Source organism: Chanodichthys erythropterus, chromosome 17 (genome assembly GCF_024489055.1).
Source record: "Chanodichthys erythropterus isolate Z2021 chromosome 17, ASM2448905v1, whole genome shotgun sequence".
NCBI lineage: Eukaryota > Metazoa > Chordata > Actinopteri > Cypriniformes > Xenocyprididae > Chanodichthys > Chanodichthys erythropterus.
In genome coordinates, this window is record NC_090237.1 from 41,878,031 (window position 1) to 41,906,011 (window position 27,981).

Sequence of the window (27,981 nt, forward strand, 5' to 3'; positions counted from 1 at the left end):
TAACTGTAAATGAACGCCCCTCCAAATATGGCCTCCACTTTTCCACAGCCCAAATTACAGCCAAACACTCTTTTTCAGAGACAGAGTAGGCTTTCTCTGCTCCTCGTAGTAAGCGTGAAGCATAGGCAATGACCTTTTCTTCACCTGCCATCTCCTGAGTGAGTACCGCACCTAACCCAACCTCACTAGCATCCGTTTGTACTGTGAAAGGTTTACTGAAATCAGGGGGTTTCAACACGGGTGCTTGGGTTAAATCCTGTTTTATAGTGTTGAATGCATGTTGGCATTGTTCTGACCACACCCAAGTAGATTTTTTTTTGTTTCAGTGCATGAAGTGGGGCAGCTTTCTCAGAGAAATGTGCAATATAGCGGTGATACCAACCAGCAAGCCCCAGAAAGCGCTGTACATCCTTGAGTGACTGAGGGGTTGGGAAAGAAGTGACTGCCTCCACTTTTGCTGGATCTGTTTTTATCCCACTGCTTGACACAATGTGACCTAAGAAGGTGAGAGTCTGCTGCATAAAGTTACACTTACTCAGGTTGAGGGTTAGACCGGCTTTATGGAGACAATGAAAAACTTGCTGTAGGTGGCAGAGATGATCTTCCTCATTCTTGGAGAACACTACAACGTCATCAATGTAGATGAAACAGCACTTGCCTTTGAGTTCTCTTAGAGCCTGTTCCATCAGTCTCTGGAACGTTGCAGCAGCATTTTTGAGCCCAAACGGAAGACGACAAAATTCATATAGCCCAGATGAAGTGACGAAGGCAGTTTTCTGGATGCTGTCAGGTGCCATTTCCACTTGCCAGTATCCACTTTTCAGGTCAAGTGTACTAAATATTGCGGCACCATGCAAAGATTCAAGAATATCTTGAATTTGGGGCATAGGGTAGGCATCGAGGTAGGTTTTTGCGTTCAAACCACGATAGTCCACACACAGTCTTGAACTACCATCCTTCTTTGGCACTACTACAACAGGTGCTGCCCACGGAGAAGTTGATGGCCTGACAATCTTCTTAGTCAGCAGATAATTTATTTCAGATTCAATGAACTGCTGCTTGTCTACAGACACTTTATATGGGCGTTTCCTGACAGGAACTTCATCAATTGTGAGAATTTGGTGTTTTACCAGGTTGGAATGCCCTATTTCATGTGTGCATATTGCAGGCCATTGCAACATTAACTTCTCCAATTTGGTTTTGAACTGACCACTAGTATTAGCCTGTTGAACCAGTTTTCGGATGGATAGATGGGTTTCACTGGATGTAAGAGGGATGGGTAAGGCTATATAAAAATTTACTGTTGCTTGGGGTCCATGTGGAGAGAAAGGAAACGCTTCTTCAGTTCTTCCTTCACTGGCAGGTATGATGTACTTTGATCTCTGGAAGTCCAAAGTCAATCCAGAATCCATCAGGAAGTCCATCCCTAGGATGATTGGCACGGTCAAATCTGTATCATTCATTATGTATAACGTTAGCTCCATCTTACGTCCCTGGACCTCACATTTCCAAGTCACCCTTCCAATTGCAGTCTGCTGCTGTCCATTGGCGAGAAGGAATGCCTGACCACCGCATGGCTGATATGGCTCATTCTTGCTGATCTGTTCCCAAGTTGACTTTTGAATGAGGGAGAGTGTACTACCCGTGTCTATCATCGCTGAACAGTACCGGTCTTGGAGAATAATGGGGATGTTGACAGTCTTGATTTCAGTTAGAGCCAAGTTAGGAAAAGGTTGTAACATACTGGTATTGGTACGAGAAGGTCCTACTTGGAGACAGTGAGTTGACTGAACTTTCTTTTTCTGATCAGCTGTATTAACTTGACTCCAATACCTCTTTGACTCTTCAAAATCTCTTTCAATTTGCGTGCCAATTCTTACCAGTTCACCAACATCCTTCACTGTCCCTCTTAACAGACTAGCTAGCCGAGGGTTACAGTTTCTTAATATAGCATGGACAATGTCTCTTTCACTCATCTCACTTTTCCATTTCATACACAGCGCTCGGTACTGGTAAGCAAAGTCTCGAATACATTCCTTCCCCTTTTGTTTCCTTTCTTGCAATCTTCTAATTGCTACTTCTTCATAGTCTTCACTTAAGAAGGACTGTAAGAAGACTTCTCGAAACTGCTTCCAACTCCTCACATGTTGCCGTTCCACCATCCACCAGTCCTTAGCAGTGCCTTTGAGCACAGCAGTCAACGCAGCCATAATTTCCGCATCACTGAGAGGTCGCACTGCAAAGTACTCCTCGCACCGCTCAATGAAGTTTACAGGATCCTCTTCCTGCGTTTCACAAAAGCTGGGAAACTCTAGTTTTACTGGAGGATTGTACTGCAAGGAAGTATGACTTTCTGGACATACTGAGGGAATGTTCTGTACACTATAAGTTTGGTTTTGCGAAGCTGAATATGGGGTAGAGCAATTAGGAACTGTCTGTCTGGAGTTAGATAAGCTAGCATTGATAGATTTTAATTTTTGGTCAATTTGTGCATCTCTCCGTTTCAAACAGTCTATCATGGATTGTCCCAAATCCCTTACTGCTAGTTCCAGCTGTTCCTTCATTCTATCTCTCTCTCTATCAAAACGATAGTTAATTTTATCCCTCAAGGCTTGAAACTTGGCATCCAACATCTTTTGAGAAACACACTCAATCATCCTCCGTTTGCTCTCTTCCCAGCAGCCTTCGAGTGTAGTTAGTCGTTCTGATAGCCTCTCTACCGTCATTGACGTCATTGTGGGTGTAGCCGATTTATCCTCACTTTCAACCTCAAGCGGTGGTGGAGGTGGAAATGTTTCCTGTACATCATCACAGATCTTTTCCTCCTCTTCACCAGAATCAATGTATAAGCTGCTGAACGTGTGAATCATCTCACCAAATGGGTCTCTTCGAGTAGTAAATGTCTCCAATGAGAAATCTGGTTCAGGACCAAATCCATCCTCTCCCAGAGCAGCCTCACCTGCCATACTGACGTATTCAAAGCATACACTGATCACCAAAGATTATAAACGCCTGAAGGTCCCTGTTCGGGCGCCACTTTGTAACACTTGGCCTAGTATTTTAAGCTAAACTGTCACAAGATTTATATGAGGGAGGGACCATCAGCAAAAGATCCATGAAAATCAAAAATACTCAGTAAGGCAACCGGTAGATGCAAAAGTATATATAATTTGTAAAAGAGAAAAACAATGAACACATTCAATCATCAATATCAGGTTATGAAATCACCCGTAAGCAAGTAACCACTGGAGTCAGATCATTTAACCACTGGGAAGGATCATGTGTAAATAAACACCCTTCCCAAGTGACATGGTAACTTATCTGGATAGTTCGCAATGTTGAAGTCCTTGCAGCTGAAGTCCAGGGAGTAAAAATCTTGAAGTGATGTGAGTTGAACCAGTCAGGTATAATCCAACAAGTGCCCAAGCATACCAGCATACATTTCCCCTAGCGCCTCATGAAATCACAAGGAAGTTGAAGGCAACAATTCCTGAGGTAAAGGGGCCTTTTTGGTGAATAATCCACCTTTGTATTGTTCATAAAGACTAAAGAGTCCTTCTACAAATAAGCAAACAAAATCGACATCAGCTCATATATAAATGAAAACAAAACAAACAACTATACATAAAAACACAAAAGCAAAAACAACACCTTACATTGACTGAGCAGAAAATCCCCAAAGATTCCCAGTCAGGACTCATAAGAGTGGGTTGCAGACACCATCCACCATGCTGTAGCACCAAACCAATCTTACTTCTTCTACCTCTACGTTGCTGATATACTACAGCAATCAGGGCCACACTGCCCCTAGTGTCAGGTAGTGGATCTACATTTACCAGGGCACCTAATGTGACAATTCAAGATTGTTACAACGGTATATAACCTTAATTTATTTTCTTAATATTTCTTTTGTGGCCCAAACGTAGTAGGAAAAAAGAGAATATATTTAGTGTTAAACAAGTTGTGTTTTTTAATGAGGCGTTAGCTATAACATCTTATTGCAACGCGACGGTTATGTGGTGATGCGCTAGGAAATAAAAGTTGCCTATAATTATTATCATCATCATCAAGATCATTGCAGCGTAGCGTATTTCTGTATTTGGTTGTGTTGTGAACTTTTGCAGCGCGTTTCTGTATTTCTTTGAGTTTGTAGTGTGAATTAGCCTTTAAATGCCTTAATAAGCCTATAATTTGCATGATATTGTGCGGAAATAAGTTATGTAATCACGCCTGCTATGTTACACATATCTGAATGATCATTTGTGATGTTCTTGAGCTGAAAACATCAGCGAGTGAAATAGCCTAACATCCAACTTCGATAACAGAATACAGCAGAAATATATTAATTATAGAGTTATGTGTGAATGTTAAGCATGCTAATCACTTCAATACTAAATATACTTTATAACGGAAGTTGGACCTCTGACCTACTTTCAGTACAATCTGAATTTCTGCGTTTTGAATTTTAGAATATTGAATTTGGTGTTTTGAATTTGTTATTCATGTTGAAAACATGAAGCTGTATTTTTAAGAAGTGAATATTTGCAGTCTTAGAATTCAGGACAAAAAATATGCTGTTTGAAAATACATAGAAAATTATGCCATAAAAAAAATTCAATTTCAAATGTCCAGGATTCAAGTTTAAAAAAATTCAAATTCAAATCTATATAAAATGGCACTTAATATTCAATTCTGTTAACTATTGACACTTGTCAATAATTCAAATTTACACAATTCAAATTCATTTAGTCATATTTCTAGCTCCATAGCTGTTTACTGTGTTAAAATCCTGGTGTTAAGGACTCTTAGAGTAAAGAGTTAAAGTTCTGCTGTTGAATTTCAGTGGATTAACTCTGGCGATGTTGCTGTGCTATTGAAAATCTGCATGAAACACTGTCATGTTGTAATTTTAACTGCATTGTATTGCTATCTGTATTACTGTTTTATCTGTATTTTGTAAATTCTGCAAATAATTATGATTATTTTAACATTATTACTGTAAAATTAAGTTTTGTTTGGTTCAGAATTTTACAACAGTATTTTTAGTATTTTCAAACTATTGCTGTAAATTTAACAAAATTTCATTGTTTTTCTATTTACAAAATTGTGATGTCATGATTTTACAGAATTTCACAGTTAAAGGGATAGTTCACCCAAAAATGAAAATTTGATGTTTATCTGCTTACCCCCAGTGCATCCAAGATGTAGGTGACATTTTTTCTTCAGTCGATCACAAATGATGATTTTTAACTGCAACCGCTGCCCTCTGTCATTCAAATAATAGGAGTGATTGGGAACTTCATCTATAAGAGTGAATAAACCTTGCTTAGACAAATCAAAATTAAACCCTGCGGCTCGTGACGACACATTAATGTCCTAAGACACGAAACGATCGGTTTGTGTGAGAAACTGAACAGTATTTATATCATTTTTTACCTCTAATACACCACTATGTCCAACTCCGTTCAGCTTCCGGTGAGTGACGTCTGATCGCGCTCTGACAACGGAAGTGATGTCTCGCGCTCATTGAAGTATATGGGCGAGACATCACTTCCGTCACCAGAACGCGTTTTTTGACCTCACTAGCAGGAAGCTGAATGGAGTTGGACATAGTGGTGTATTAGAGGTAAAAAATGATATAAATACTGTTCGGTTTCTCACACAAACCGATCGTTTCGTGTCTTAGGACATTAATGTGTCGTCACAAGCCGCAGGGTTTAATTTGGATTTGTCTGTCGTGTTTTATTTACTCTTATAGTCCAAGTTCCCGCTGACTTGCGTTATACCACTGACAGACGGCAGCGGTTGGAGTTAAAAATCATCATTTGTGTTCTACTGAAGAAACAAAGACACCTACATCTTGGATGCACTGGGGGTATGCAGATAAACATCAAATTTTCATTTTTGGGTGAACTATCCCTTTAATATCACAGACATTTTTTTTTTTTTTTTTTTTTTACAGTGTAGCCATGACAACAGATCACGAAGAAAAATGTGATGGGGAAACATGACAGAAATCATTTGCCTACAACAGTAGACAATTATATAGTTTAGCATCAATGTATAAAAATATCTGAAATCAGAATGCAATGGCTAATAAGAACTAGGTATACAGAGAGCTATGTAATAAATAAAAATCTTGAATATAATGAAAATATAAATAAAGACATGACTTTCTACATTACATTTATTTATTTCTCAGATATTTGCCTTGGGTAATAAGGTTGCTCTCTCTCTCTCTCTCTCTCTCTCTCTCTATATATATATATAATATACCCACACATCATATACTATTACAGTCACATCTAATCATAACAGTACTTTACTGTTTATTACTCATTTACTTCTTTCATTGTAGTTTTACTAATAAATGATCATATCATATTGACTTCTCATGTTGTGCTGCTGATTCAACATTTGCTTTGTAAAATATCATGATACTTGTATTTACCACAGAAACTCTCAATCTTTACACAAAGTGATTAATCCATTAACGCATCTTTACAATTGTGATTGTAGACAGTATTTTAAACATCATCCAGCATACAAAACATAATGTATTTTTAAATTACTGTAAATCTTACTGATATTATTGTTTTCATTAAGTTTAATTTCATACTTTAATGATTTCATTTAACATTTGCTGTCACCTCTGACAAAATAATCATCATCTTAATCATCATCATCATCTCAGTATGAATTACAGTATTACAAACTGAAGTGAATGTGATTAAACCCAGTGTGATCTCAAGATCAAAACCTAAATTAAAACAATGATAAACAATGTTAAGTCCACAGTCTGCAGAACCTCAATTTGCTGTGTCCTTGTTTTGAGACTACAACAAGATTGATTTAGAGAAATACAAATTACAACTCAAAAGTATGTGGAATTGCTTTCATCTTCACTCTGATTTCTGTCTAAACAGTTCTCCTCCAGGATTTTAATTAAAGTTGCCAGTGTGGTATTTGGATCCAGCAGAGTCACTAGAGGGACATTCACACCTCTATCATTGAAGATGAGATTCTGCAGAGTCATGGCTAACATTGAGTCAATGCCTAAACTGAAAAGATGAACATCATCATTCAGCTCGTCCACCTCAATGCCAGTCGTTTCGCTAATCACAAACCTCAGATAATCATGTGGTGAGGATGGAGTTGCGGGATGCTCAGGTCTAGACATGTTCACTCCAGTTTTAATCGTGATTTCCTCTCCTAATTTGTACAACCGCAACTTTAGTGATTTGTTCTGACTGAGAATTTTAAACCAGTTGTTTTTTAAGTTGAATTTGCATACAGCCTGTTGAGGTTTGTTGATCAAGAGGCACTGCTCAAGACTTTCATGGATTTCTGGAATCTCCAAAAGCATGATTCCCTTTGACTCCAGAAATCTTTGGACATGGACTTTGTTCAATAAAAGACCAAGATTCAAAGCCCCCCAATTAATGGACTGTCCAGAAAGCCCAATGTTTCTGCGGTACTGACAGAAAGTGTCCATGAATGTATTAGCCGCAGCATAATTAGTTTGTGAGGCATTGCCAATGAAGGCAGACATGGAGGAATAGCACACAAAGTAATCCAGATTGCACTGTATGGTAGCACGGTGAAGGTTAATCACTCCATTTACTTTTGGCCTCATAACTTTCTCATAAAGAGATTTGTCAAGATGTTCAATCAGCCCATCATGCAGGACAACCGCACTGTGAAATACCCCTTTGATGGGACTGGATGGAAATAGTTTTCCAATATGATCAATTGTCTGGTCCACTTGCTCAGATACAGAAACATCACATGGCAGAGACTTAATGACAGAACCCCAACGGCTACTGACCTGACCTATCTCTTGTTGCATCTGAGGGTCTGGATTTCTTCTAGACAGAATGACAATGTTTCCTCCTCCTTTCTGCGCAATAAACTTTACTGTCTCGAAGCCCAACCCTGTTAGACCACCTGTGACAATATAGACAGCATTTGTCTTGAATAGACTGTGTTTGGCCATCACTGGAATGTCAGACAGCTGGTTCTTGTCTTCACTGTTCAGGACGATAATGGGTAGGATCTGGCATCTAAAGTATGATTCAGATACTTTTACAGATGGAAGATCAGTGACTTGAGATTTCACTCTTTGAACAGCTGTTGCGTCCAAAGACAAGGACTTTCTGTCCAAATTCATGGATTTCAGCCAACGGTAGATGCGTGGCATTTGCGTTTGCAGGTACCCGTTTTGCATTATCTGGGACATGAGGAGGGCATGGAAGTGGACTTCCTTATTTGTACCTCGGAATGTTGTAGTATTGAATGGAAATTCTGTCTGGTTGTCATAGACAAGAACAATGTCATTGATGCCTCTAACACTGCTGGCTATTTCAGCTGTTTTTACATTGTAAGGAGGCAGAAGAACAGCTCCTACAACATCACTGAAATCACAAGACAGCTGATCAGCCTGTGTGCTCACTCTGACATTCCAACCTGATCTGTTTGCAATAGCAATTAACACAATCATCAAAGCTGAGTCAGGAACAGTGGAGAAAATGCCCAATTTCCATTTCTGTTTAGCTTTGGGTAAGGCCTCATGCAAGATCTCCCAAGCCAGTACCATATAAGAGACACAAGGGATTTCATTCAGGAATGAAAGCTTTTTTGCTTTGCAGCAAACAGCTGCTGGAAGAACTACTTTAGTGGTGGCAGCCACAGGGTAACATGACACAACATGATCACCAACTTTAAATTTGCTGACATCTTTACCCACAGCTGTGACAGTGCCACTGAAGTCAAGGGCTAAGAGCTTATGGTTTTCATTTGTGTGCTTGTTCCAGTACAGTGTCTTACCATAATTCAGGTCAGAAATGCTGACTGGGAAGTAATCTGATGAATGGACACATATTTTACTGAGATGAAGCTCAATATTTTTTCCTTGAATCAGTTCAATGGAATTATCCATTTGAGTCGCTGACACATTTGTCATTATATATGGGTCAGATGTTTGCAAGGTGAAGACTTCTTCATCCAACCAGTGGAGGTTTCTTGAAGAGATTGCCATGGTTGGCAAAGGTGTGTGGGTGATTTGGGGTGTGAGAATTTTGCCCTCCTTCACTACCAGCTCTGGATATTTGTTACAGGGGTATGATCTGAGGACCTGAACCAAAGCTTTGACGTCTTCAAAAGTGGCAGAGCCCATGTCAATCAGCTGGAAGGAAAGTTCTGGCAACTCAGCTGCACATGCTCTTACCATGCCTGACAGAACAAACCCAGGGTTTATGTGGTCCACTAAGCTCTCAGAGCACCTATAGGTTATTACTCTGATATCACCCGGGAAATTAAGTGCCTTGAGATATCTGACAAGATTTCGGAAAATCTCACAACACCCCGCCATGCTGTCCAAGACCTTCTCTGATTTGAGAGAGGTTAGGTCTGCATGACCCCACATGAACAAAATTTCCCTGAAGTTTTTCTTTACACTTGAAATGTTCAGTTTTGACAAAAGAAGTTCAATTCCATCTTTTAACAGTATGTTACTGTTTGAAGAAGACACATATCTAGATGTTGGGTCCAAGTACTGTTGCAAAGCGTTATAAATTCCTACCTGGTCAGAAAAGACCAGTGCCGTAATCAGTGTATCAAATGTGGCAACATCAGAGATTATACTAAAATTGTTGTGGAAGAAGTACTCCTTGACCACTTGGGAACGACTTCCTAGTATTCTGATCTTCCCATGCATCAGTTCGACTAACACCCTACCCTGTTTGTTGGCTAAGCAGCCACAAATGTCAAAATCATCTTCCCCCACATGTACTAATCTCACATATACAACCATCTCCTCTTGCAATGGTTCAAATACAGCCAGGCTTCCTATTTCCGCAGGATATTGAGGTCTTATTGATACACCCTTTACAGCTCCAGGAATAAGATGCATGATGTAATCCAAGACCACAGGGTGAAGGTGATAGTCATGTAATTGAGGCAATATTTCCTTTGGGACCTTCACAACAGATATAGCCTCTCTAAATTCTTCCCCACAATAAATATATGCGTTATTTCTGAGGACTGACCCATACTCAAATCCTCCTTGACTTAGTAGTTTGTAGCATTCTTCAGTAGTCATGAGGATTGTGCATCTTTTGAAAATGCTGTCTAATGAAATGAACTGTTCTTCAGGACTTCTACCTGGTTTTGCTTTTACTGTGCCAAATGCATAGACTGCAGAAGTAGACTGTATTTTGAAGTTGCATGTATTATCTGCCAAATGGTCTGAATGATCCAGCTGTACATTTAAATCTCGGGCATTCTGGGTGAAAACGAATGGACTCTGGAATGTTATGCTGAGCTGCAGAGAACTTAGTGGAACCTTAGGTTTTGCATATGCCATGTAAGCTGCTAAACCCAACTCTGCATAAAATGCCCCAGGAATGATGGCAACCCCACTGTGCTTGTGGTCCTTCAGGAAGGCCACTGATTCAGAGGATAAATCACAGCTGAACACTGAACTGTCTGTACCCATTTGTGTAACTACTGGATGGTTGCCAGTGGGACTGATCAACTGCGAATTTAAAGCAAAGACATCTTTCTTCACATTATCAAACTGGTATCGTGGGTAGGGAATTGGTTCAGTCTCAAAACCTTTGTAGAACATTTCCCAGTCCACTTTGATCCCAAGCTCAAACAGTTTGGAAACAGCTACAAGCATTGTCTCGTGATCTTTATCAGGCTGCACTGAGGGAATCACAGTGAAGTCATTTCCCAAAGTCTCAGTGATGTACATCTGCAAAGACCTTCTTGGACCAATTTCAACAAATACCACACTCCTTTTGTTTTTAGCTGCAGATTTTACAGCTTGTTCAAATTCAACTGGCTCTCTGATATTTCTTGACCAATATTCACCAGTAATAAAATCTGAGGAACACAAACTAGCACCTGTCACTGTTGAGAACAATTCTGTCTCCAAATTATGTCCCTGCAATGAACCTATACTGTCTTTCACTTTGGATAAAATGGGATCCATCTTTTGACTGTGGTATGCTGCAGGTACATCTAAAATGCGAAGGAACAAATCTTTCCCACTGGCTGAGTTGCTCAAATTCTGATGCAACCTATCAATGTCATCTGCATCTCCTGAGAGGGTGCATGACTGAGGGCTGTTATAGGCAGCCAGGCAAACCCTTCCTGAATAAGATGGAACAATTTTCAAGACTTCAGAAACAGCCATATTACTGACTACCAGCATCTTGCCTCCTGTCACAGTGCTTTGCAAAGAACTGCGATAGTGGATGACTTTCACTGCATCTTTAAGTGAAAGCAAACCAGAACAATGAGCTGCAGCGACTTCTCCAACTGAGTGGCCCAAAACAGCATCAGGATTGATGCCCCAGTGTTTCAGAAGTTTGAAAACAGCAACCTGAATAGCAAACAGAAGAGGCTGGACAATCTTTGGATCAGATGGCTTTGTACTTTTCTCAGATTCACTTTCCAGCATTTCCATCAGATTGAAACTTCTATAGCTTTGCAACAAAGTTTCAATTTTTACGATTTCCTCTCTGAAAACTGGCTCTTGTTTTAGGAGCTGCTTGCACATACCCTGATATGTAACACCATTTCCACAAAACACAAAAACTAGCTTGGAGTCTGTCTTTGATGGTACAAGCTTTTTCTCTACAGCAGCAGAAAGTTTCTCTTGCAGATCTGCCAATGATGATGTTTGAAATACTTTCCTGTATTTGTGTTTCAAGTGACTTCTTCTACATGCGGATGTGTACAGTAACGACTGTAGATCTGATATTTTCCCTGCACTGATCTGTTTTGCAGTATCTTCAATTATATTTTTCATGGATTTTTCAGAGGCTGCAGAGACCACAAAATACTGATGGGATTTGCTTATCAGCTGAGCTTTTGGCTTTTGTGACTGCACGTATTGTTTGATAACTGCATGTGCATTTGTTCCACCAAACCCAAAGCTATTGATTCCTGCTGACCTCCCTGCTCTGCAGTCACTGACCCATTTCTCTGCTGTGGTGGGGATTTTCACATTGAGAGATTCTATGTCTATGCTGGAGTTTTCCACGGAGTAGAACAATGAGGGCACAATGGTTTCATGCTGCATCATCAAAAGAACCTTTATGAGCCCTGCAACACCTGCGGAAGATTCTGTGTGTCCAATATTGCCTTTAACAGAACCAATGATGAGTGGCCCTGACTTTTGAGGTCTTGCTTTGGCAATGACTTTTGAGATGCTGCCTGCCTCTGTTGGATCTCCAATTGCAGTCCCAGTCCCATGAGCTTCAATGTACTGGACACTAGTCAGGTCAGTCTCTGTTGAGTAGATTTTTCTAAGAAGCTCCTCCTGCTGTACCATGGATGGTTTGGTGATTGGACTAACAGTGTGGCCATCTTGATTTACTGCAGTTTTGCTGATGATACCCCAAATATGATCATGGTCTTCTAAAGCCTGTCAAAATACAGAAAACATATGGATGTTTCTTGCAGTAGTTTATCATTAGGTACATTGCTGTCATAGTGCTGTGTTTAGATGAGACAATCTTTTTATTTACTTTTTTCAGGGGCTTTAATAGAACAACCCCGCATCCTTCACCTCTGCCATATCCGTCTGCTTTGCTGCTGAAAGGTTTACTCGTTCCATCAGAGGAGATTAATTTTGCCTTGGAGAGAGTCACATAAAGGGTTGGCTCCAATATACAGGTCACACCACCACACAAGGCCATATCACAATCTCCTGTTGAGTGGAATACAGATAATTATACAACTTAATGTGCAAAAAAGTTGGTCCATGGGGTTTACATAAATATTTTTGAAGACTACCTTGTTTTATGGCTTGACAAGCTAAGTGAAGGGCAACGAGGGATGACGAGCAGGCAGAATCAATGGACAGCGAGGGGCCAGTGAAGTTGAATATGTATGAGATGCGGTTGGCAGCGATGCTCATAGCGGCACCAGTGCCAGTGTTGTGGTCTATGTATTTTGGATTATTCCTCATATTTTTCAACTCAAAGTCCCTGTTCATTAGGCCTGAAAAACAAGCAAACAAAAAATGCAGTTTGTGCATATACTGGGACCAGGAACAGCTGCACTGGGATTTAAGACACTAAATGTTACTTTATTTATCTTATATTTAACTTATATGTTACCCAAAAATACTCCTGTTCGCGTTCCACTGGCCTTTTCCATTGGTATCCCAGCATCCTCTAGGGCCCTGTAGGTGCACTGCAACAGAAGTTTCTGCTGAGGGTCCATGGTGATTGTTTCAGCATTAGTGATGCCGAAGAACTTGTGGTCAAACTCGTTCAAGCTACAGAGAATATAAAGTAAATGATGGGGTTATTGCTTTTGGAGTTCATATACTACAGGGTTAGTTCACCCAAAAAGGACAATATCATCATCACTCATCCTCATGTGACGTAATTCCAAACCTGTATGACATATTTTCTTTAGTGAAACACGAAAGATGATACTTTGAAAGTCAATGGGCTCCAAACAACACTGAACCTCATTGACTTTCACTGTAAGGTGAAAAAACCCACATTAAAGTCGTCATGAAGTGGAAGATGCGATTGTCTTTTATTCTCTACTGTGACGTCTATCCGAGTTAAACAGCATCTGAAATGAGAGGGCAGGACTTGATTTCGTCCTACGGGAATTGATTGGATCGTTGGAATTTGGGTGTTGCTAACAAAATGGAGGCAGATCTGAATGCCAGCAAGAGAATGTGCGCGATAGAGATTGACTGACGGTGTGTGTACGCTGGCGCAGAGCGAGTGGAGAAGAGTGAGCATTTTCGGTTCATTCCTATGGAAGTTGAGCCTCACGCTCGCACATAAGCTTCACTTCCATAGGAATGAATTTAAAAATGCTGGGGTTGCGAGTGTGTCCTCCATCAGGTTAAGTCATTCATGAAAAAAATTGGTTTGCCATGTCCAAAGAGTAATGTTTTCGTAATATCCTTTCAGTGTTTAGGGTACTGTAGACCCCAATGACTGGCATTAGCTGTGGTTAATGCATTGATATTGTGGGATTACAAATTTAATAATCTGTTTAAGATCTGTTGATCCTACATACTGACATCACCTCACATGAATTACTAAGGTGAAGTATATTGTATTTAGCATGTTAAGGTAAAGATAATGACATTCTAAGGAGATCAAGGCAGGCAGCCCAGGTGTGTGTGACATAAACCTTTTGTCTTCTTGACCATTTGGCATGACAAGCTCAAGATACAGCAGTGCCTTTGTCTCTATGATAATGTAAAGGTATGGGTGATACTGTCAGACTGATTGGATTAGCACCTATGCATTTGAATCACACATTTATGCTGATTAGATCATGGCTGGGAAATGTAGAGAATGGGCTGATCCCTCCCCCTTGAATGTATATGAACTACCAAGTCACTGCCTGGATTTTGGATGACCGCAGCGACGCACAGCGTGTTTCTCAATAAAGAGTAACTTCTGCTTCAAGAGGGTCCATAGCTTCATCATTTCACCCACATAACCCAGAGACTGCATTTACCCCTTTATGTCACTGACATCACTGGATCTGCTGGCAGTTCCAGATAGCTCCGCCCTCGAGTCATAGCATGTGACAGGAAGAAACGATAAATCATTCTGAGGGGGAGGAAAGGTTAATGTTTTTGATTAAAGATTACAAGGGCACGAGAATTAAAAAAAAAAAAAAATGAAGTGCACAGATAATTAATTTATAATAAATACTACAATATTCCATAAAAAAAAAAAAAAAAAGAATTGTCAATTTTGATTTCATGGCGACTTTAAGCAAAATAGCATGAAAGCCATACAGGTTTGGAACAGCATTAGTAAAAATTAACATAATCCTTTTTTACTGAATTATCTCTTAAATTACTACCAGCTGCTTCAAACAAAACCTAAATATCATTCAGTGACAAGTGTTCAATGGAAGTGTTCATTAGGTGTTTTTCCAGTGCAGTAACTTTTTGAGTTTTGGTGGCACCCAGCATGCATTGCTTTTATCTGATTGTCACCATTGTTGAGTTTCAAGTGCTGATTGTTGATGTCTGTTGTTTCAACAATTATACAGTAGATTAAAGTTCTTTGTGCTCAACATGTGTTTATATTTTTCAGAATAAATGATTGCTGCAACTGCTGGATCTCATGATGTAATATCAGAGGGTTGGTAATGCAAAATATTAATGACGCAACACATTTAATATCAGTGATTAGAATTTAGATGAGATTGGTGAATGAAGCTACTTTCATGATGATCTTTTGTCATCATCAATACGTAGTCAACACCACATGACCACATTTAATCTCAGCTTCCTTTGTTGCAACAAATGTGTGGATCAAGTCTCCAGGGCCGCATTAAGACTACAAGGGGCCCCTGGGCTTTACCTCTTGAGGGGGCCCTTCATCCACCAGAACTATTTCCTACATTCACTCAATCTTCTTAATCAGTGAAAGTTATCAGCCTTTTATTTTGCATGGATAAATACCATTACCAAAACATCCGAACTTATAGGTCTGTTATAAAATATAAATATCACTGCATGAACTACATATTGGCACATAGTCTGAACTATTTGTACAGGCACTCATTTCGAAGGCTGCATCCTCTGGAGGTCGCATTTGAAGGCTGTATACATCACTGAGGCCGGCTCATTTAAGAAAAACAACCGTTGGATTGCAAAGCAAGAAAGAAAATACAGCATTCTGCACCTCACGAGGAATAATCATGAATTTTATTATGGTTAGGCTACTTTTCTTAAATAAGACATCCTTAATGATGCATGCAGCCTTCAAATGCGACCTCCGGAGGACGCAGTCTTTGAAATGAGATGCAGATTCAAACAGTAACAAAGGCCTTGTCTTTTGGAAGTGCATGCAAAGTGGATTTGCTTTTACACCGTAAAGATGTCATGTCAACATGTCAACAACACAAACCAAACTCTTCCAGTCTCAGTGTTTGAAGGCGGGTCAAAATAGACGTTGTTCGTGAGCAACCGGCTGCCATTACGCAAATTTTTACATTGTTATGTAGGTTTGTAACAGGAAGTGAGACTGGAATTGCTGAAGACTCATTTCAGCAGTTCAGAATCAATTCATTCTTTAAGGCAAAAATTACTTTTTATCCTGGTCTTTAAAACAATGTGACAAAAACACATGCAAGTTCGACCCAAATGTTTAATGTCATGATTGTTACCATCGATTTGCATTAGTTTATATCCAGCTGGTCACTTTTATCGATTCGTTATGCAGCAAAGTTGCATAACTAATACTAGTGTCATGAGAAAGCAAACTGTATCCTCATGCAGCAGACATATAGAAACAAATCAGAAATGCATTCGATTTCAGTTCTCGTTTATCATCACTGTAATACAATACAAATCTTATTTAAATAATAATCAGTGTTCTAAAATGGAAGCAAATAATGTATACATACATACAATATGTGTCTAATGTCAATGCTATTGTCACAATCACTGTCAGTTCCTGGACTACACTTCCCATAATCCTCCCTGCCAGTCACATGTTCACATTCCACACCAATCACCAATTGCCACATACACCTGTAGCTAGTTATCTGGACTATAAAGGACTCACTCACACATCACTGGGGTGCGAAGTCTTGTTTACCTTTGTTACATTTCTAAGCATTATTATCTTGTCTGCCTGTCTGTTGCTGTTCCTGCCTGTTACCCGTTATCGACCCCATGCTGTCTGTCCTGATCCTTGCCTTGTCTGCTGTTCTGTGTATGATATCTGCCTGCCTTGATATACTGTCTGTATCCTGACTACGACTCTGCCTGTCCCTTGCTGTTCCTGTTTGCTCCTGATTGACCTTGCCTGTACGACCACGCTCACATTTAATAAAGCTACATATGGATCTCTCCGAGTCTGCTGCCCCGTTACAGCTATGGCCTTTGTGTAGATATTTAAAGATGGTCATCTTTAAGCATGACTGTTTGGATTTATATGAAATGACACTTTATAATAAGATTCCATCTGTAAGGTTAATAAATGTATTGTTTATTGTTAATTTCAACATTTTAAGTACAGTACCTCATTGAATGTTTTCAGAAAGTGTATTTTTGTATGATTTGTATTTTTATTGGATTACTGGTGACTGCAGGGTGGCACATCGGTCACCACGACAGCACGTATTTAAATGTCGAGCACATTGTTTTCTTTGGGGCTGTTCACACAGAACGCGCTCCATTCCAATGCGCTACTTTTTCTTTGTTTTTCTATGTAAAGAACAGATGCGCTCGCGTCTTGCAGAAAAGATGAGAGCACAATCATTTCAAAACTAAACAGTAGACAAACCTCTTTACACAGGGATCTAACACATGTCTCTTCTGTTCAGGCTCCACTTTTTGCCTCCTCCGTTTACATGACATGGCATAGCTTCCATTTTACCCCTTTTCCACCGAGGCAGTTTGAGTGCTGGTTCGGAGCCAGAGCCTAGTTTCAAATCAGTTCTTTGTCTTTCGACACACAAAGCACCAGCTCCGAACCAGAAAAAGTGCGCTAGCTTTGCTGTGAAATATGAGACGTATTCAGTGACGTAACACCTGGCTCTGTGCTGCTCTCTAGTGGAAAGGCAAACCGGCTCTTAGAAGGCTCCTCAGTTGAACCAACTCAGAACTGGCACTAGCACTAGCTCTGAACTAGCACTGAACTGGTGGAAAGGGGGTATATGAGACAGAAGAATGGCATCTTGTTTGACTTTGTCTTTGGTGAAATAGAGCTGTTCTTTGATGCTAATCATTTAATTAATCCACAGCCTGTTTGCCAATCTTCAGCATGTTGTACTCTAAACAATACTTTCGTTGGGAATAATTAGCTGGTGAAGTGAATTTACGTGTTGTAGAGTTAACAAAATGAGCATTGTTATGTTTAAAGCGGGTGTCTTAACAAATGTCAGTAGAACGGGAAGATTTTAAAATGAGCAGTTCATTCATAAATACATAAGATCACTGTGGAAATACAAGCCGGAAGTCAAAAGACAACGAGCGCAGCGCTGAAAGGGGCGGGGCTACATAAGGTCTATAGCAACAGTAGATTCTGAGCTGGCGTGAGCGAGTGGAGGCGGGGCTAATTTGCATATTCATTGATCCGTGTATATTAAAGCAGAACTCAGTAAGATTTGCGAAGCTCCCCCTACAGGTTCCTTCAGTGAATCACACTGTCGTAAATACTCCAAGCGCAGCTCTGGACTACAACGACTACAACGCTCACCAGCGCAGTAGTTTTGCAAATACAGTACAAGAAATCTCGATGGAGGTGGGTAATTTTCGAAATTGTCTTATAAAGTCATAATATATACATTGTTTCTGAATTACCGTAAAGCATTTTGTCACTCTCGCGTGAACGTGAACATGAGGCGAGATTGTTTCGGGTCAGTGCAGCTCAAATTGCTGTTTTCTGGCGTAGACGTGCCAGAGGGGGTTAGTGCACGCCTCAAACACACCACTACAGGTCAATTAACCATCGTAAGGAAGGACTTAGAAAACTATTCATGTAAAAAAGTTACTGAGGCAAGGGTGTAGAGTTACATACATTTTAAGGCTTGAAGACATTTTTTTCACTTGATTTTTTTTTTTAAATATGCCATTTTGGTGATCAAAGATTAGTTTTAAGGGATAAAATAATTGACTATGGGGGACTTTAATGTGTTGGTTTGAAAAAAAAACACAGAAGTCTCATTTCACAGTAAGACACAATGAACTCTTTTACTTTCATTTTCAACTGAACGCATTTCTCTTCAAGGAAACCAATCAAGGAAAACATGTGCCTAGAGCACCTCCTAGTGGTCATTATATAAAACACAAAGGAAAAACCCTCCATGAGATATTGCTTTATAGCTTAACAGCTTTAACTAAAAATATACACAAGCTTAACTAACAGACATTATTCTGATAAGAGTGTTTTCCATCAATGGTATAATGAAACAGAGACACTTTAAGGTTTAAGAGAGTAAAGCCTGTTTTTAAATAAATGTTAATTTATAAGCAGTACATTTCAGTGTGATATGTTACCATATCATCATGCTTAACACTGAGAATGTGAATAATTGTAATGTGATAATCAGGTTCAGATATCTAAATCAGAGAACATCATCGGGCGGTTGGCGGGTGGATGATTTATTTTTAACAGTGGATTCAGGTACAAGTCAATGCACAGACCTTTTCTTTGTTCAATTTGAACACTGAACACGGGTTGGAGCTCTTTATTTTGAACTCTCAAAGTTCACCAGATGAATGAATTTATCTTTAAAACGTACAAAATGTTCTACCAGGGAGGCTCAAATCAGGGATCAAGGATCAAATCAAAAACATTTCCCCACATTTTATAGAGCAAAATAACGTCTCGGTTACAAAGGTAACCCTCGTTCCCTGAAGGAGGGAACGGAGACGTACGTCGGACAGACCGACGAATAGGAATCTCGCTAGAGAGGCCAATCTACTTCGAGTGTAACTAAACGAGCCAATGCACATTGGCATGCAATCATATGCATCAGCTGCTCGCCTCGCAGCGCGGGTATATAATGAGCAGCAGGTGCGTTGCATCTTCAGGTTTTCGCTGAGGAGCCGAACCGGATAGGCGGCAGCATCAGCGGGGTACAGCGACTGTGGCGACGGGACGTACGTCTCCGTTCCCTCCTTCAGGGAACGAGGGTTACCTTTGTAACCGAGACGTTCCCATTCAGTCGGTCACGTTTCGACGTACGTCGGACAGACCGACGAATAGGAATCCCTACCAAAGCGCCACAGGAGCTGCCCCCTTCCAGCGCTCTGTTGCAAGCCACCTGAACCCCCTTGCCTGAGGATGGTGGGACAGGGCTAACACAGAGAGAGTCGATCACTGCTGTTCCCCAAAACCCATTCAGTGAGACTATTGGATAACGCTGGGAAAGCGTACCCTTCGCTGGGAAAGGAACGCTGCGGAAGCCACATCCTTCCCCGAAGGAGTTATGTGGAGAAGTACATATGGACTAACCCTGTAGGGCTGTGCTACATATGGAAGAGCTGGGGTGACTCCAACCCGATGAAGGGTAGGTTCTCCCAGAGGGAAAGACACGGGCTTCGTTTAGGAGCAGCCGTGGAACCAACCATATGGGATCCCCGTAGGGTCACACATATGGAACCCAGCCTAAACCCGGTTCTCAAGGATACAACGGAGTATAGGCCTGGCGCCAGACGCTCCGCCACGTCGGCTGCCGAAGGGATATCGGAGGACTCGACAGGGTCTGCCTTGTAGGGACTCTCTGGAGAAAAGAAGCGCATGTAGCGCAGCAAGCCGACACTAAGCCGGGGCCTCTCCGTGCCTCTGACCTGTGGCGAGAACATGGGAGGAGACCGGCTCGACACGAAGGCTATAGTATCTAGCGAACGTGTTAGGTGTCGCCCAGCCCGCAGCTCTACAAATGTCTGTCAGCGAGGCGCCACGAGCCAGCGCCCAGGAGGATGCGACACCTCTCGTGGAGTGAGCATGCAACCTGAGCGGGCAGGGCACACCCTGAGCTTGGTAAGCCAGGGCGATGGCATCCACTATCCAGTGGGCCATCCTCTGCTTGGAGACAGCCTTTCCCTTCTGCTGGCCTCCATAACAGACAAGAGCTGGTCTGAGGTCCTGAGGCTTTAGGTTCTGTCTATGTACAGTCGCAAAGCGCGGACTGGACAGAGTAAAGCCAGGGCTGGGTCTGCCTCCTCCGAGGGCAGCGCTTGCAGGCTCACCACCTGGTCCCTGAAGGGACTGGTAGGAACCTTGGGCACATAGCCAGGCCGGGGTCTTAGTACCACGTGGCTATCACCCGGCCCGAACTCCAGGCACGATTCGTCGACCGAAAATGACTGCAGGTCCCCTACCCTCTTGATGGAGGCCAATGCCACCAGCAGCAAAGTCTTCATAGACAGAATCTTTAAGTCTACTGACAGCAAAGGCTCAAAGGGAGCAATCTGAAGTGCTCTCAGCACCAGAGTGAGGTCCCAAGAGGGTATGGAGAGGGGACGAGAAGGATTTAACCGTCTCGCCCCCTAAGGAACCTGATGACCAGGTCGTGCTGACCAACAGATTTGCCATCTAAGTGGTCGTGGTAAGCGGATATAGCAGCAGTATGGACTTTTGAGGGTGGAGGGGGGACAGCCTACGCTCCAACCCTACTGCAAGAAGGAAAGCACGACTCTGATCGAGCATCTTCGGGGGTCTTCCCGGCGAGAAGAGCACCACTCGACGAACAGGTTCCACTTTGGAGGCGTAAGCACGTCTCGTAGACCGTGCACGTGCCGAAGTGATGGTGTTAAGTACCTCAGGGGGTAAGTCACCTAGAACCTCCGCATCCCGTCCAAGGGACCAGACATGGAGTTTCCAGAGGTCTGGACGCGGGTGCCAAAGAGTGCCCCGTCTCTGAGAAAGAAGGTCTTTCCTCAGAGGGATGGGCCAGGGAGGGGCTGTCGCGAGGAGTGAGAGTTCTGGGAACCAGGTCCGGTTGGGCCAGTAAGGCGCAACTAACAAGACCTGCTCCTCGTCCTCCCTGACTTTGCACAGGGTCTGTGCAAGTAGGCTCACTGGGGGAAACGCATATTTGCGCAGGCCCCGGGGCCAGCTGTGAGCCAGTGCATCTGTCCCGAGTGTCCCCTCGGTCAGAGAGTAAAACAACTGGCAGTGGGAGGTTTCTGGTGAGGCAAACAGGTCTACCTGAGCCTTTCCGAATTCTCTCCAGATCAGCTGAACCACCTGGGGGTGGAGTCGCCACTCTCCTGGCAGCGCAGCTCGTGATAGCTCGTCGGCCACACGGTTGAGCACACCGGAGACATGAATGGCGCGAAGCGACCTCAGATGCTTCCGACTCCACAGGAGGAGATGGCGGGCGAGTTGTGACATGCGACGGGAGCGTAGACCACCTTGACGGTTGATGTACGCAACGGTCGCAGTGTTGTCCATACGGACCAGTACATGCTTGCCCTGAAGGAGGCCTTTGAGGCGGCTCAGAGCAAGGCGTACTGCCAGCAACTCGAGGCAATTGATGTGCCAATGCAGATGGGGTCCCGTCCAAACCCCTGAGACTGCATGCCCGTATTACGTGGCACCCCAGCCGGTGGCAGAAGCATCTGTGAACACCACAGCATGCCGGGACACCTGTTCTAGGGGCACTCCTGCCCGAAGAAACAAGGGGTCCGACCACGGACTGAAGGTTCGGCGGCACTCCTGAGTGATTGGCACCCGGAATGTGCCGCGCTGCCACGCCCATCTCGGGACTCGGCCATGAAGCCAGTGCTGAAGCGGTCTCATATGAAGCAGACCGAGCGGTGTTACAGCCGCAGCAGCCGCCATATGCCCCAGGAGCCTCTGAAAGAACTTCAGTGGGACCGCTGTCCTGCCATTGAATGTATTCAGGCAGTTCAACACTGACCGAGCACGTTCCTCTGTGAGGCGTGCTATCTGCTCGACCGAATCCAACTCCATACCGAGAAAAGAGATCCTCTGCACCGGGGCGAGTTTGCTCTTTTCCCAGTTGACCTGAAGCCCCAACTGGCTGAGGTGTCTGAGCACCAAATCCCTGTGTTTGCACAACTGATCCCGGGACTGTGCTAGAATGAGCCAGTCGTCGAGATAGTTGAGAATGCGAACACCCCGTTCTCTCATGGGAACAAGGGCTCCCTCCACGACTTTCGTGAAGACGCGGGGAGACAGGGCCAGCCCGAAGGGTAGGACTCTGTACTGATATGCTCAACCTTCGAACGCGAATCTCAGGAATGGCCTGTGTCGCGGAAGAATTGAAACATGGAAGTACGCGTCCTTCAGGTCAATCGCTGCAAACCAATCTCGGGGACGGATGCACTCGAAAATGCGTTTCTGCGTGAGCATTTTGAATGGTAGCTTGTGGAGGCTCCGATTCAAAAGTCGCAGGTCCAAGATCGGTCGTAACCCGCCGCTTTTCCTGGGTACAATGAAGTAGGGGCTGTAGAACCCCGACCTCAAATCGGCTGGAGGGACCGGCTCTATCGCGTCCTTCGCCAGTAGGACTGCGATCTCCGCACGCAGGACAGGGGCATCGGCATCTTTCACTGTAGTGAAGAGGACGTCCCTGAACTTGGGGGGAGCCGGGCGAACTGAATCGCAAAGCCGACCCTGATGGTCCGAAGGAGCCAGCGAGACGGACTGGGGAGCGCTAACCCGGCTCGCAGAGACCGTACAAGCAGGACCAAAGGGACCACCGGTGTACCCGCAGCAGGGCAGCGAGGTGGAACACAGGGACGCGGCTCGGGGGCTCTCTTTGTGAGGCGGCCCGAAGCGGCGTCACAGTGTGCTAGGCAACACTTACCTGGCTCCACGGATGGACAGAGGGAGCAGTCGAGGCTTTGGCTGCCCACTGCTCGCTGCTGTCCACTGGCGACAGAAGAGGGGGATGAGAGTGGTGAGGTTTTTCTCCTCCCACTGCTCTCCAAACCCTCTTCAGACCTGGAAATGGAGGAACTGCTCTTTAAAATTTGGGTACCGCTGCCTCTTGGGTCAGTGGCGGAACAGAAACAAACCCAATAAAGGATTTACCACCTGGCCCTCCTCCAGGGGTGGAAGAGCAGCCCCACCCATCTCTGGGTCGCCCGTCTCAGGGGTGATTCTCACCAACCAGTTAAACAGCTGCAGAGACGGGAGGCGTCATCTCCCCGCAATGGATACAGCAGAGCCTGCTGGGCCGGAGTTTCTTGCAGGGGACGACACCCTTGGCGATGAGCAGACTGAGGGGCGGCCCAAGAGGAACTCAATGGTTTGTCATGGGAAGCTCCCCTATCCGCTACTAACTGAGGAGAACCGCTGGGCTCAGTCCTCGACAGTGTCACCGAAAGGCCACCTCGTAAGATGGGAGCATTGAGAAAGCATTTAGCTTGACAACCTCTCACACCTCACAAGGTAAGCCAGGGGGCACTTCTGGACCACGGAGGTGGACATCGTCTGGCTGAGGGCCTGCGCCGTGACTTTGATCACGGTTAGTCAACAAGCGCAGCTCAACCCCAGCACAGAACTACCCTCATGCAAAAAGAGTGCCTTGGCCTCACATGCAGGGTGGGTGTGGTCTGTGTACAGCCACCCCATCCAAGAGGGTAGTGAGAGAGGAAAAACTTATGCAGATTGGCACCTTTGGCATTCCATATTTATGGCACCAATATACCCCCATACTGCCAAGTTTTCCATGCACATCTGGAAGACCCAGGAAAGCATGGCTGTAAACTCTGAATCTGAGTCAGCATAAGCACACACCATTACAGTGGGCAGCGTCACCCTCATTTCCAGAGCATAACAGCACTCTCTCCGATGCTGCAATCGACGTCTGTCCCTCAGCTGGAGCTCTGAATGAAATGCTAGGTTCCCCTATGAAAAGGACCAGCAATCCAATCCAGAAACTGCACAGCTTGCAATGCGCTAGAGAGGGAGGGGCCCTAGGGGGTTGGTTCCCCGAAGGAACCCCTCAACCTCATGTCACCCAAGCCATATCAGCAAAGTAGACCTCTTCTGGTGCACCAGAGAGGGCGCTACAATGGAGATTACGCAAGGGAACCGCGCATCTAGAGCGCCGAGCGAGCGCTGGGTTGCCGTGACAACCCGCGCTGCAGCCCGGCAGCTCGACGGCACACGACACGCAGAGGAGCGAGAGGTTTGCTCTCGCTGATCTCCGCGGTCTCCCAGAGTGTCGGGCAGAGCCGCGGCTGTGCTTTTACACACAAGCGGCAGCTGGCCAACAACAGAGGGGACTCAAGCTTCCCGGAGAAAGAAGAGTCACGACCGGCGTGTCGACGTGATCATGTTCTCATATGAAAACATGAACACCCACGAACATCATTTCAGCACGCGCCCAGACATGCGAAACGGTGATCGTGGCCGTCAGTGAGGACAGGAACGATCGCATCCAGAAACACAAGTAGGATGTCGTCTTTAAAAAGACGCGAATCTACTTGTGTAAGCTCTTTCAGGGACTTTACTCTTTTAGAAGTGCTGAAGCACGCAGGGGAACGGCCACCGCAACACAGACAGGGATTGTGTGCAGCCTGTCATGTGCTTTCTCTCTCTTTGAAGGCGCTCACTCTTACCAGCCGTAAAAACGGCTTTTCAGCGCTCAAAAGCGCACCGTACCGGCCGTGAGAACAGCCTTCTGACGCTGTCAAACAGCTATTTGCTCAAAAACGGCAAACGAAACAGAAAAAGAGAGGACGTCGACCCCGCTGCTGTGCTGTTCGCCCGCACTCGGAAAAAAAAGAGAAGTTCAACCAAAAGCTTGACTCGTCTTCTAGCAGACACTCGCTTGCAGAGAACAGGAACAACACCGTTCGGCTCCGAAGCGAAAAGCTGAAGATGCAACGCACCTGCTGCTCATTATATACCCGCGCTGCGAGGCGAGCAGCTGATGCATATGATTGCATGCCAATGTGCATTGGCTCGTTTAGTTACACTCGAAGTAGATTGGCCTCTCTAGCGAGATTCCTATTCGTCGGTCTGTCCGACGTACGTCGAACGTGACCGACTGAATGGGAACTTGAGTGTTAGAGAAGTGGTTTCAACTAAGAATTTTAAAAAGTTAATTTAGATTTTAATTTAAATTCAAACAAGAACTAAATGCAGGTTTTAAATTAATTTGCTAAAGCAAATGAATTTAATAATCTTTATAAATGGTTTGATTTGGCTGTGAGTGGTAATATTGATAAATGCAGAGACCTGCCTAATTAAGTAACGTGATTCAACACAGACGAGGTCTTGTCACTAACATTTGCAAAAGACTTTATTCCAAAAAGGCTAGTGGGCCAGATGGTATTACAGCTCTTTTACTTAAAACATTTGCTGATGAATTAACCCCAGCGTGGAGGCCCTTATTTCAATTCGGGCAATATTCCCACATTATGGAAAAGGGCTGTCATCCATCACAGAAAAATAAAGACCAGTGGCGTTAACGTCTACAGTGATGAAATCACTGGAACATAATGTGATAGAGAAATTGAGGGAGAATGTATTGCATAAATTAGATCATTACCAGTTTGCTCAGAAAGAGAATATGAGTACAGAGGATGCTTTAAATATTATGACACATTTTATTTTAAAACACCTTGAAAATCTGGCAGCTTATGTTAGATTGACGTTTATGGATTTCAGTTCGGCATTTAATACCATACTTCCAGATATTTTGTTAAATAAGTTAAAACAGATGGAGGTGAATCCTTTTATAATTAAATGGTATTATGCATTTCTAATTGGACGACAACAGCAGGTTCATTCAACTCTCTCTGACACAGATGTCATAAATGTTGCGTAAGTTCCTTCCTTCTTTTTACATTGTAGGAATCAGTACACAAATAACTACATTATTACATTTTCAGACGATACAGCCATATTAAGGCAGGAGATATAGGGTACCAACCAGTAAGTTAAATAGGTTTTCTCTGATTCCATTATCAATTGAGTTATTGAACAATAAGTGACGAATTGTGTGGGTGAGGGTAAGTGATGGGCAACGTAATATTTACTGCTGTGTAATGGGAGATGTATGTTGTTGTGTATTTTTTAATTTTTTGATAGTTGATTGTTGTATGTTTGATCTGCTCTCTTGATTGATTGCATGAGACAAATTTCTCCTGAGAGAGATAATAAAATGGGATACTTTACTTAAAGCTAATCAAAGGGCCTGTTTACACCTGGTCACTTCATGCGTTTTTATCTGATTTATCAAAACGATTTCATTTACACTTGACCACATAAATGTGTCTCTGCAAAAAATAAATCTAATCTTCACTTCCCGCATTATATGCAGATGTCATGGAGTTCAGTCACCGAAAGCAACAAATATGAGCTGTGTTTTATTGATCATCGGTTAAATTAAAAATCAAAGACCACAACAGGCGAGAGAGCGGCAACAGCACTGGTAAGATCGTTTACTGTAAATTAAGATGTTGTGTTTTGAGCGTTTGTGGCAGAGATCCTCAGCTGCTCATCTGTGGCGATGCATGTTGCAGTAGCACTGTCATATCTGTCTATAACATGTTATTTAGCCTATAACACGCTCTCACACGTGTATCTTTGAGCATTTTTGGGAGGAGTAAAATTTACATTTGTGGTTTCAGCAACCAGATGTATTCAGACTTGACCAGTTTCCTCTGGAATGAGTCCCAGACCACCTCCTGAAGTGATTTGAGCAATCAGATTTAAATCCGTCTTGAATGCATTTCGGAGGGCATTTACACCTGGTCTTTTCACGATCGGATAGCTATCTGATCAGAGAAAACGCATGAAGTGACCAGGTGTAAATAGGCCCAGAGTTACCTGAAAATCACAGGTAAGTGAGTTTGATCTGAGCTGGAGCTCGACTCTGCAGGGACGGCTTTGAGGAACCCTGCTTTAGGGGGTTTTATTAAAACTCAATGGGCTCAAGGGAGGCAGAGATGCTGCGTCCCGCTGTAACTTTGTTTCTAACAGCTGGTGTCGTTGTTGGACAGTGTCACTTTAGAAAATTAGATGATTTATATGCTTTTTAATGTCACATTTCAGAGGGTTAGAGACAGATTGATAAATGCTCATGCATTATTATTTTGACCATTTTTGAACTTAACAAACATCACAAGTTCTTTTAATGAGGCAAATGAAATGAAGTCTTACCCATTGATGAGTGCTGCCTTTGCTGTATTCATCTTTCCTGCCTTTCTCTCATCCGGATCGTACCATTGAGAGAGATCAATCCTGTCGTTTGGTATCTGAACTGTACAGTTCTCTCCATGAAGGAGGACTCGCCAGAAGTTTTCAAGTCCCTCACCTACAATGGATGAGAGTAAATACAATGTAAATACAATTTAGGCCAAAATCATAACATGAACAAATAATGAAGCACCATAAATTGTTAACAATTACCTCCAGGAAAATGGCATCCAATGCCAACAACAGCTAATTCTACGTCATCATCCATCATGTTTCATATGCTGTGTGCAAATACATTTGATTTTACAATCTATAGACAGCAAAAAAA

General features: G+C 43.1%; 1 protein-coding gene across 1 annotated transcript; it reads right to left on the minus strand.

Moving 5' to 3' along the window:
• Positions 1-6,651: 6,651 nt before the first annotated feature.
• Positions 6,652-27,924, minus strand: LOC137005324 (uncharacterized). Its single transcript, XM_067366167.1, has 6 exons — positions 27,867-27,924; positions 27,618-27,771; positions 13,134-13,294; positions 12,808-13,014; positions 12,540-12,721; positions 6,652-12,436 (listed from the first exon to the last, which is right to left on the minus strand). Exons 1-6 carry the CDS (start codon positions 27,922-27,924, stop codon positions 6,875-6,877), a joined length of 6,324 nt encoding a protein of 2,107 aa, XP_067222268.1. The 3' UTR covers positions 6,652-6,874.
• Positions 27,925-27,981: the final 57 nt, after the last annotated feature.